We start from the raw sequence: 12,333 nt of genomic DNA on the forward strand, positions 1-12,333 counted from the left end.
CAACTCACAAACCCCATGTGTTTGCAAACACTAGTTTGGGAAACCCTGTTCTTCTGTATGGCTTCAGAAGATTTAGAGTCGTATAAACTATTTGTATAGTGCTTTTGGTCTTTCAACTCGCACATTCTGCATAACATATGATTTTGTGTTTTGAGGAAAATGAAAACAATACAAGGTTGGATTTCTTTAATTAAATGATAGCCTATCTTTACCTGTGTGTGCAGCTATTTGCAAAATCACGTATGAATACATTATATCTGCAGGTCGACTAAAACAGCAGAGTTGGACGCAGCTCTTTCTGTTGTGGTGAACACTGATCAATACATTTCAAGTGTATGGAAGGTTCGAGCCAAGCACATTACACACAAGACCTGAAGCAGTCAAGGACAAAGATAATTTTTTCTCAAGGGCTTCTAGGGTTATGAATAAAATATTGCTGAAACAACATCTATTTACACCTTACTACCTGCTAACCATGACAACAACTTGTCAGGGCTGAGACTGAGTGCTACAAATATTTAAGAAAATGACACCTATTTCTTGCCTGTCCATCCATGGTGTTATATGTGTTAAAGAACTTGCTGCTCAGTGCAAAACCTTCCTCTTCAGCTGTAAAGTAAACTTGTCCTTACTTACAGTTGATTAACTACAAGAATGAATTCAATTGGATGAATCATTTCAAGTGACTGAATTATAAGTTCTTACATGAAACTCATTCATGAAACATGAGCATAATGAATTTGTGTTAACAGTTTGTAATATACTTTTGTAAAATGTCACTTTTGATGCGAAAAAATAAAAGATAAATACTTACATTCAATTTCCATAGAAAACCACACTGAATTATGCAGTTTATGTATGACTAATCGTATACAACTTGTAGCATTCAATACCAAAAGTGTTTACAAACAACTGACATAAGAATAATAATTTAAAAAAGCGCATTACATTTGAATTTTAGTATAAATTGTTCACAAAACAATTACAGTGTATACTGTCACATTTAATGCAAATTTGCTCATGGTTTGGAACCTTTCGTAAAATCATTGAGTAAAAACTTATTTTTTTTCAATGTGGATTTCTCTGTAAATCGTATATACCGTTATTTGCATACAAATTGCAGCATTGTATATAAAAGAATGGTTATGCACAATTTTACTCTGAGTTGTAAACTTTTCGCAAAACATTCTTAAGGAAATTTCAGACAAATTTCAGTCACATTCAATGAGATTTTTTTGTGTAAATTCATAAAACCATTAGTAAATGATTGCATTCATTGCAAATTTTTGTGTAAATCTTTCTTGAAAACAAATTCTTACATAAATTGTAGCATTCATTGTGTAAATTGTATGTATAACTATTCTTACACACATTTTAGCAATTGATATAAATGTTTTTGAACAAATTATCTGCTTGTTATTTGTGAATGAGGCCCATTGTCACATGAATGATTTTATGAATGACAGAAATTTGTTCTGCTCATGTTTCAAGAATGAGGCCCATTGATCGTCTGTTTGTGAATGAGCTCTTTTCACAGGAGAACAGAACTATATATATGTATGGTCTCAACTGCCAGTGTGGTGGTCTTACCAAAGACGGTGAGGTTGACCATATTCTCCCTGTTGCCTGCAGGGAATGTGGTGTACTCGCAGATGTAGGCCGCTTCATCAGAGAGCCGTAGGCTGTTGAACACTATGGTGGTATCCTCAAGAGAAGAAGGGGTCCTCTGGCGCACTGCAGGGTGCTTGAAGCTCACACGGTCTTTGAAAGGGGGCAGCACAGATACTCCCAAGGCTGGGTTGGCGGTGGCCACGTTTTGTTTGCTGCCATTTATCAGCTTTTGCCAGGTGACCTGAGAGATCTTCACTGGTGGCTTGCCGTTGATGAAGAGACATCGCAGCTCGACCGAATCCCCCACAAATCCAGACTTGCTGGGGTCCGTCTGCACCGACTGCCCGTTCCCCGCTGCAGAAAGACAGGAAGAAGGACATTAGAAAAAAGTCAACCAATCAGAGCTGAAAACGATGATTGATTAATTCACTATACTCACTATGTGGCATAATTTAAGTTCAAAGTCAAAATGAATGTAGGAAATATTTTATTATCAAGTAAGTTGTATTGGAGAAAGAGTTCTCTATAAACATTATTAGCTGATCCTAATAAATTGATGGTAAATTAAATTCATAAAATACAAAATAGGTGTGCACATCCAAAACCCAGAATTAGCCTTAGGTAGCAGGGGGAAAAAATAAGCAGAACAAAATAAATAAAGGATGTTTGTACACTGAACTTGAACTTAAACGGGTGGTTGATTATGATTTCACTTTTCTAACTTTAGTTAGTGTGTAATGTTGCTGTTTGAGCATAAACAACATCTGCAAAGTTACGACGCTCAAAGTTCAAAGCAAAGGAAGATATTTGCTTTTAAAGAAATTGCCTTTTAAGGACTACAACAAATGGCTGGTTGGGATTACACGACATTTCTCCCGGGTTAGTGATATCACTAACCCTAAAATTTACATAAACCCCACTCCCGGAACACGATTTATAGATTAGCAAGACAGAATATGCTAATCAATGACTAGAAGATAACTACACATAAGCTACATAAATTCATCAGAAATGTAGTCTACATGTTTTCACTTCATCTTGAGTCTCTCCATCTTTCTGACTCCGGTTTGCACATAAAAGACTAAAAGTTTTAAAATGTTCAGTGCATGTCTGTGTGAGGTAATCGAAGCTGCTAAGGACAAGAGCTCTTGAAGCTCCGCCCTCTGTGCTGAGAGCAGCGGCTCATTTGTATTTAAAGGGACAGACACAGAAAAGGCGTTTTTGCTCACCCTAAAAACTTTAACATGCTATATAAAAATATATGTGTGGTATTTTGAGCTAAAGCTTCACATACACACTATGGGGATTTATTTTACATCTTGTGAAAAGGGCATTATACCACCCCTTTAAGCTCAGACAAACCAGATGCCTGATGAAGGCCTGACTGGTCGGAACGTTGCACTCTTTGCACTCTTCTACTTTTTTAAAATATGTTTTTATAAACTATCTTGAAATTAAATGTATACTTAATCAATTAAAACACAGCAGACTAATAATGTATTATTTATTTAAATTATAGTTAAACATTGACTACAAGCACATGGTATCTGGTCTTCTATATGTGTTTTTTTGTATTCACGATTAATTGATAAATTGACTATTAATTTGAACAACAATCGACTATGCATCGTGGAAATTGACAACCCTAGCTGAAGTAACAACTCCTCATTGACTCGACTCTGGCTTTCACGCTACGTGAGAGCGTCCAAATAGCTAGCATGCCCATTCAGCAAGAGTACTTCAAACACTGCCTTCGTCGACAAACAGAACTAATTACAAGCATAGCAGCGGTGTTTACAGGCAGCATTAGGTCTTCAAGAGCTCCGGATGTAGACTTTCCCTGCATTTGTAATGATAGTAGATCCCCCCCCCCACCACCACCACCCCACTGATCCTGACTGCCAACCCTCCCACACCACTCCATCCTAATTATTTCTCATTGGTAAACATCTCGGTGACAGCCTCAAGCACCTATTAATGGAAACAATGTGGGATCCAGTCTGAGTGAGCCCACAATGATGGCACTTGAATTAAGCTACAATAAACCAGGCAGGCAATTAGTAGTAAACGAATGGGTTTTCTATTTTTTCCAGAAATGGCTTTCAGGAGTTTGAAGGTATCTGTCACGCAGAGGATGCAACCATTGCCCCTAGTTAAAACAATAGTGGTTTTGTCTCTCTAGATAACCCAAAATACAGCATGCCCCATTTCAAATGTCTTGTTTTGGCAGGCCCCTTGTCTTTTGTCTCCCTAGTGACCTTCTCTTACCCCCTCCAGCTGAGAAGGATGTGTCAACACTCAAACCCCTCCTTCTTGCCCTTCCTTTTTGTCTCGCTTTCATGCACGTGGCATTACTCATACTTTTGTTTAACTACCCCCTTTACCTCACCCCCTGCTTTTCATTCATATTTTCTTTGTCTTCACTTCCTTAACACCTGACCAGATAACCGGCTCTTCTTATATTTCCAGTCCGTCATGCTTCCTCAGAAGGGCCATGCATCCATGAACACTTTCAGTTCCTGTTTAGCTCTACAGAGGCCGTTCATAACAGAAGCTTTCCTGACCCGTTAATAACTCTGAGGCAAACGTGTCTCTGGAGGGTCCATGACTTCTGTTGTCTTTAACAAACCTGTCGTAAAAGACCAAGAGTAGATATATTTCTCCTCGCCGTCAGGTGCTGTTTTGTCCTGTTGGCCTCGCTTCCTGCACAAACATATACTAAACCACATAGTTTCACCTCCCTCTTTCCCTTCTCCCTCTCTCTCTTATTTATGACTGGCAAAAGAGGTAATTACCTCCTACAGAGAGACCTTAGCAAAGAGGAAGTAACTCTGAACTACTGTGCTTAATCACGCCACCATAAAAGTTGGGAATACTGCAGGAGGGGGAAAAGTACAGGCTATTTGACCAAATGGGTATCATTGTGTCCTTAATATAAATATGTATAAAAAAGACAGTCTCATTTCAAGAATGTAACTTTCAATGACAATATAAAGCCTACTTTAGTATTTCATCTTATGTTTTGTTGCTTGGCAGCCTAAAATGTCAAACCTGTTACCATAAGTTTGTATAGTAAACAAGTGCTCATTAAAAAGTGCATGTTTGTAGTTATATCAGTATTACATTCTCTAAGAAGAATGTTGTGGTCTCATGACCTTGAGTACTTGTAATATCAAATTCAAATGAAAAATGATCAACCATGTGACCTTTCTGATTATTCCTACACTGAGATTACTTAGAACTTAAAAAGTATCAATTTAAATTGATTTACACTTAAACACATTGTTTGTTTGATAGATTTTTTATTTTATTTTTTTCAAATCATATAAAGCGGATTTAAAAAATCATGTTTTCAAACTGTAAAATGAGCCAGTTTCATGGAATGGCCAATATGACAGTAACCGGCAATTTAAATTACTGATCAGGGATCAGCTTCATACTGATAAGGGTATTCGTTAGCCATTTTAAGAAAAGCTGAAAAACTGGTTTGAGCACAGGCCCGTTGGTAACATCAGTCATGAATGTTTAACAAGTATGGACAAGTGTTTAAATGCTAAGTTCAAGACTTAAAAGGTAGTTGAAAGCTAATCTGGGAAAAGTTAAAATCCGAGACAGAACTTATAGTACAAAACTAAAATGGATCTCATGGCCAGCGGGGGTTGAAACTAGCCACACATTTAAACAGAAAGAGAGAGAAGCAGGCAAAATGTGCACTGTTCATACAGTGTACAGAAGTATGTATTTTGTGTGTGTGTCTGTGTTTGTAAGCTGAGAATTGGAAAAGACATTTCAAGGTTGCCACAGCACACACACTTCAAAGAAAGATAAGATTTTTGAGAATCCATAGTACTGACCTCAAATAGAAAAAAAAATAGAGAAGAGAAAAAAAAAACCCTCTTATTTCTGATGTAGACTCCTCTTTCTCATGAAGTGTTAGACTTGGTATCATTTCAGGTTTGTGTTTAACAAGAACATGAAGGTATTTGACTTTTTTTTTTTTGGCCATGACAGTCAACACCCAGCATCTGCATATGGATGAAACTATTACACAGTTACCATCACAATGATGTTATAGGTGGTTATTTACTGGTCCAAGTCATAAGATTACCCCTAATCCTAAGTATGACCATCATTGTGTTGCTAGCCTTAGCAAACACCACTTATAAAGAAGGGGATCCAGCTGGTGATGTGTCAGTTTTTTAACTGATGCACACCAAACCCTTCATTTCTCATTTACTCAGGCCTGTACGGATGAGATATTTTTGATCAGAGTGTATAGACCCATCAGTAGGCACTGTGAAACGACAGATTGATTGACTAATCGAGTTTGACAGAAAGACGGCTGGCAACCTCTGCACAGCTACCTTGAGGAACACCTGTGTCCTTGTACCCCTTGGTTTGACCCTGTTTCCGCCTGCATTTGCTACTGTGACAGGGTCGAAACAGAGGAAATGCCTTGTGAAGTACCAATATGACTTAAAGCTTGCCAACAAAAACCGAGGCAGATCTAGGTGGAGAGAAATATATGCCTTGTTAACTTTAGCTACATAAAGACATTGCTATAGAGGAATAGTAGAAGCAGCAGGGAGACTATATCCTGCTAACTCTCTTCTCTGAGTCATCCACTTAGACCACCACAAATAAATATCAGCCTTCCCTTTGGGGGAGTTGTGAGAGAGGGGTAATTTTACGGCTCCAGAACCTAAATCCTCACAATGAGAATCCGAAAGCCTTCGGGCCCCTGACCCCATTTCCACCTCCTCTTCCTCCACCTCAGGGCTGAAGGGGTCTTCCAAAGAAAGTAGGAGATAAAGAATAATTATAGCCTGCACAGTGGAGCTGAACAATGGAGGGCAATCAGAGAGAAAACTTGAGAATATAAGCACTTCTGTAAACAATAAAAGACGTTAAGTTGCTACGAAACAGAAGCAAGGGCAAACAGACTGCAAGAGAAAGTTGGAGTTGGCACAATGGTGCCCTCGAAAGCACAACAAAAAAAGTTGGGTAAGATGATCACTTGCAGACATCTGAGTAACGATGAAAGTGAATTAACACACCACAGAGCAAATCCTTAGGTCTTAAAGTATCATCAAGTAGTCCTGACAAACACACCCAAGGGCGGTGTTTCAGACAACATTGACTCTACTTCCATTTCCAGGTCTTTTAGCTGGACTACATGCAGAATTTCATAATGTGGAGGGGAGCAATCGCATGGAAATAACTTCAAGACATACTGTATGAAGTCAGAAGAGGCTAAAGCCTTCCCCATTGCTCAAGGTGCGTTAAACAATCTCAGTTAATCACGTTGCGGCAATGTACGTTTCATCCACCCATAATGCCATTGAGAAAGGGCATTAAACAAGTCTAACATATTTGCGATTATTCCCTCAAAACTGACACTTCAAGAACATAATCTGGCAAGACTGTGAGCATGTAGGTGGAAGTCAAGGATGGATGTGGTTTTCCTACCAGAGGGTCCACTCCTAGGCTGCATTAGTTTTTCTAGTCTAAACACTGACCAGGGACCTCCAGGAAAATGAAATGCATAAAATAAATGTAGTGCACTCTAAAGCCTAATATGTCCTGAGCAAATCCATAAAGTTTTGCTTGCGAATTAGTGCAAACCACCACAGGCGACGGTCACACCTCAGATGAAATATTCTCTGAACCTACAGGTTCACTGATGAAAAAAGCATCAATAAGTAGCTTGCTGAACTTTAAATTTACCTACCTAGGTTTAAAAAGAAAGAAAAATCACTGGCAGTTGTCAAACAACCCCAAGGCATTTAAAAAATAAATAAATAATAATTTATACAAATCATTAAACTGTAAATAATAATAATAATACAACTGTAAAATGGATTTTTTATAACATTATTAAACTTACAATGGATCTAATAGATCTTGGACATTTATTTTAGTGCAGAGATTCTCAACCGGAGAATTGGGGCCCCCAAAGGGTTCACCAAACTTCCAAAAGGGGCCGCAGGATGACTTTTAAAGTATTACAAATTGAAACATGATTATTAATACATTTCAATATCAAACTCTAATCTAAAATGAAATGTTAAAAAACAGTTACAGCAGAAATATCGTAGCCTATGTGGGTAGAGGGGGGCCTTTGAATATTGTGCTGGACAACGGGGGAACCTCTCACGATGGAATCACAGAATCTTCCTTAATCAATAACACACGTGGACCATGTGGCTGGGGTGGGGGTGTAACTAGGACTGCAACTAGGACTCCTGCATCAGTGCAGAGGCAAACTCCAAACAGAGCTACCATTCTCTGGGATGGCAGCCTGACCGGATCCGCATCTCTCCCTGGGCACGAGGCACAACACTGGACCTGCTTCAGGACTCTGAAAAAAAACTATGGCATTCAGCCCATCTCATTAAGAAAACCGCAGAAAGGCTTGTTTAGAGAGTCTACAAAATACGCCCCATTGTGTGTGGGTAATCTAATAGCAATCTAGGTCCTTCAGTGGGGAAAAAAGAAGAGCTCAGCTTCGGTGAGGAGACTAATATGTTTATGTGCAAGAGAGTGATGATACAGTGCCTGCCAGCACATCCCGCTCACGCTGTGGGCGCATTACAACGCTGTATCAAGTTAGCAGCTAAAAACAGAGAAGAGACTGTGATGGTGGAGTTCAAGAGTATCTTAAGTCAATGAGGAGAATATAATGAATCCCACAGCTGGCTGTGCATTTACAATTCGTTCTAGCGTGTTTGTTTGTGCATGTTTCTGCAGACATTCTGAAATGTTGAGCGCTGCTTCTATATAGCCTACATGCCTTTTTGATTCCTGTTTTTCCAGCTTTCTTCAGCCACTGTGTCAACCTTAGCTAATATTTACCTTCAGCAGAAACCTGCTGCAACAGATGGTCAGCATTTCGGCATTCACTCGCGCTTTGCTCTCGCACCTTTCTCCATTAACGCACACAACTTTACACACAATTCCCCTGAATATCCCTTTTTCTGATAGACCATCTACCATCTGCTTGACTGAGGCTGTGTATTTACCTGAACCAATGCACTACACAGGAAGTGGTTCTGCATATTATCTTTGTCAAGCAGTTTGGTACACATCAACACCCTAAAGCCCCAATATACTCACAGTACTTCATTTAGGGTGAAAAATTAAGTTTGAAGTACCGTTGCAGTGGACCAGTGGTAATTCGAAAAGTGAAGCTTTTCTGGAAAGTTCTCTTTGGAAATCTGTTTCAAACTCCCGAAAATAACTCCAAACAAACTTTGTTTTGTCTGATTTTGTTTGAAATGACGTCACACCAGTTCGTTCTTCGATTTCACTTGAAATATTTCGGGGCCTAAGGGTACTGATCCCAACAGCATCAAGGCCCCTCAACACAAGCAGATTAAAGAGGAAACATCCCTTTTGTTAAAAAAAATGGATGGGAAATATTGCAACACTCAGAAAAGAAAATTTCAATTAGACATGCACAGAAGCCAATTAGTGTCATGTTATGGCCGATAACCGATAAAATGCAGATATTAAAATTCAATATTATTTTGTCTAAACAAATAAAAATAAATAAATTAAACATTAAATCAACCAAAAGCTCCATGTTAATTTATGTAAACACAAGATGCCAGGTTTTGTAGCCTAATTTGAGCTAAAGAATATTACATTTTGGTCAAATTTTAGTGGTGATGTGCCATATGTTTCTTTCTAAGCGTAGGCTCAGCAAACATCTTTTTGAGATTTTGGCCTTTCCTCATTCAAGCAGATAGGAGCTCTGCTTGCATAACTTGAAAATAACTGGCTGAGGGCATTATCAAGATGGCCGCCAAGTCGAAGGACTTTCTTTAAAAGGACATTGCCCTCATCTAAAGAAAGGCACTGATTATACAACCATATGCTGCTTTCTTCCGTATTTGAATATGGATCCAACCCCACATGGCACTAGTCCAATGTGATGTAGGAAGGAGCGTACAGGCCCACGCTGCTTCCCCCCTGAGAGTGGTTTGAAGGCGTTGTGAAAATGTCAAGGGGATGTATCAGCATACCTGTGTTCTGCTCTCTTTCTTCTCCATCACTCTTTTTTACACACTGATTCATCTTTCGCAGCTTGGCTTGCCAGCTCTTCCACTACATTTTTATATCCACAATCCAGCAGCAAGGATCAGAGCCGATCCTGACCTCCCTGAGGCCCTAAGCAACATTCTGTTAAGGGGCCCTCCTACCTGACCCCGGAGCCATATAAACCATTTGCCATTGCCACACAGTCACACCTGACACCCCAGTTCTCCCACTACAATCCTCCCTCCTTTAACTAGTGCTAAGAAAAATTTAATTCCTGATTTCAGAAATAGACATTGTTACAAGAAAAAGTACATTCTTAATATCAATAATTCACATTTTAAATAGTACAAATTTAATTATTAATATAAAAAATGAATGTGTGAATAAATAAAAGCGCAAATGGCTTGCCATAGCATGTCACTGTGTTTTCAATGATAAAAGCAATACTTGATGGTTATTATTTACGGATGGATGTGCATCCATATTGACCAGTATGTCCAGCCAATCAACATTTTAAATGCAATATAGCCTATAAATCAATAGTCACTGTCAATATATTGCTATCCATCTTGATTTATTGCAGAGTTGTAACTAAACTGACTTGAAGACTGGATAATCATTGTCTTGTTTTAAAAGTAGCCTATGTGTGCCTATAATGAGGAGTGCCATCACGCCCATAGTATACTGGTCCCCATAGATGTTTTGCTGGAAAGTGCGCGTTTCATTTCGTGCACGCGGATACGAACGCATGTTAACGCGCAATGTGATTATCTTTTCCGAGCTGCAGTTTATAAACAAACACCGTTGCCCTTTGTCATTTATCAAACGTAATAAATAGTTGTATTTCACTCTCACTTTTTTTTTTTTTTGTCAGGCACATCAACTTAACTTTACTGTTCTTTACTGACATCAAACTAGGAGAGGAGAGAACACAAGTCTACCTGATTGCTGTTCCCACAATTCACTCTCAAGGTGGGTTTTTTATTTTTTATTTTCGTGACCAGAGGGATAGTTCCGCTTAATTTTCTCATCGATGTTGTAAACTTTGATTGATGCTCTTTGACACGAGGGGGAGGCGGGGCCTTGAGTAATTTGCGGGGCCCTACGCAACGTGCTTAGTGTGCGTATAGGGCTGATCGGCTCTGGCAAGGATAGATGATGTAATACACACGCATACAGGCTTTGAATCTGTTATTTGGCAAGCATATTGCACTCTTTATAAAGGTCAACGGATGCAGCACAAACTTTAAATGTTTGTTGCATCTTGCAATACTAGGTTTGATATATGGCTACAATGGTTCATTTCAGACAAATTATTTTCAAGACATTCCCAGTTATCACAGGATTAGATTGTTGGATTTTTAAAATAATGTATAGAGATTATACTGTGAAAAAGCAATTTCTAGCAAAAATAATAATAATTGAGCCCACCACAAATAGAAAAATAAAAAAATAAAAAAAATCATACATTATTATATTAATATTATTACAATTAGAATAACTATTATATTGTAATATATTTTAAAATGTAATTTATTCCTATGATGGCAAATTTTCAGCATCATTACTCCAGACTTCAGTGTCACATGACCCTTCAGAAAGCGTTCTAATATGCTGATTTGCTGTTCAAGAAACATTTATTATTAACATTAACATTGTTGAAAAAAAAAATATTGTGTTGCTTAATATTTTAGTGGAAACCATTATACATTATTTTAATTTTTTTTTCAGGATTTAAAAGAACAACATTTTTTTTTAACTAGAAATCTTTTCTAACATTATAAATGTTTTATATATATATATAAATATATATATATAAATATATATATATATATATATATAAATATATATATATATATATATATATATATTTTATCTTACCCACCCCAAACTTTTGAATGGTGGTTTCCAGAAAAATAGTAAGCAGCACAACTGTTTTCAACTGTTTGCTGTTCTTGAGCAATCAGCCTATTAGAAAGATTTCTGAAACATCATTTGATTAATGATGCTAAAAACAGGAATACATATTTTTAAATATACTAAAATAGAAAACAGTTATTTTAAATTGTAAAAATATTTCACAATATTACTGCTCTCACTATATTTTTTTATCAAATAAATGCAACCTTGGAGAGCATAAGAGACATCTTTCAAAAACATCTTGATAATTACAAACTTTTGACCATTAGATAATACAAAATATATTTTGTTTTGTCTCGCTACAGGCTCAAAAGAGGTCAACAGTAACTACAAAGTAAACAGGCCGATACAAGACTTGGAGACAAGGTCGTGCTCACTAACGTTTTCTCTCCGTCTCTCTTGCAACATAAACAAGGACACTGTCATGGTTTCGGTTGGGCTGAGGAAAAACAAAAAGAACAAACACAATATCTGTCCGTACTTGCCCTAACAGCTGATGACATCACCCTGATACGAGATACCAGGCCACCTGTCAGAGTCAGAGGAAGTTAGGGTCGACAGAACTTACGTGGTTAATAATTACAAAGGCCAACAAAATGACTACACAGAAACTGTCCTGCTTATTTGGAAAAGAGAGACAGAAACTAGACACAAAGATAAGGGAAAAAGGCTCAGCTGGCACAATTACATAAATGCATGCATAAATGCATAAGAGAGTTTTACACAGAACGATATTCAGCTAAATTATTGATGTCCCCA

At 37.8% G+C, this 12,333-nt stretch overlaps 1 protein-coding gene across 1 annotated transcript in view; it reads right to left on the reverse strand.

Moving 5' to 3' along the window:
• Positions 1 to 12,333, reverse strand: part of LOC309508399 (nectin 1b) — a 109,880-nt gene that overhangs the window by 43,332 nt on the left and 54,215 nt on the right. The window contains exon 2 of the mRNA XM_082183016.1: positions 1,591 to 1,965. Within this exon, the coding sequence (XP_082039142.1) occupies positions 1,591 to 1,965 (375 nt within the window). The remainder of the gene's footprint in view (positions 1 to 1,590; positions 1,966 to 12,333) is intronic.

The sequence above is a fragment of the Leuciscus leuciscus genome (genome assembly GCF_965113295.1).
Source record: "Leuciscus leuciscus genome assembly, chromosome: 10".
Lineage (NCBI taxonomy): Eukaryota > Metazoa > Chordata > Actinopteri > Cypriniformes > Leuciscidae > Leuciscus > Leuciscus leuciscus.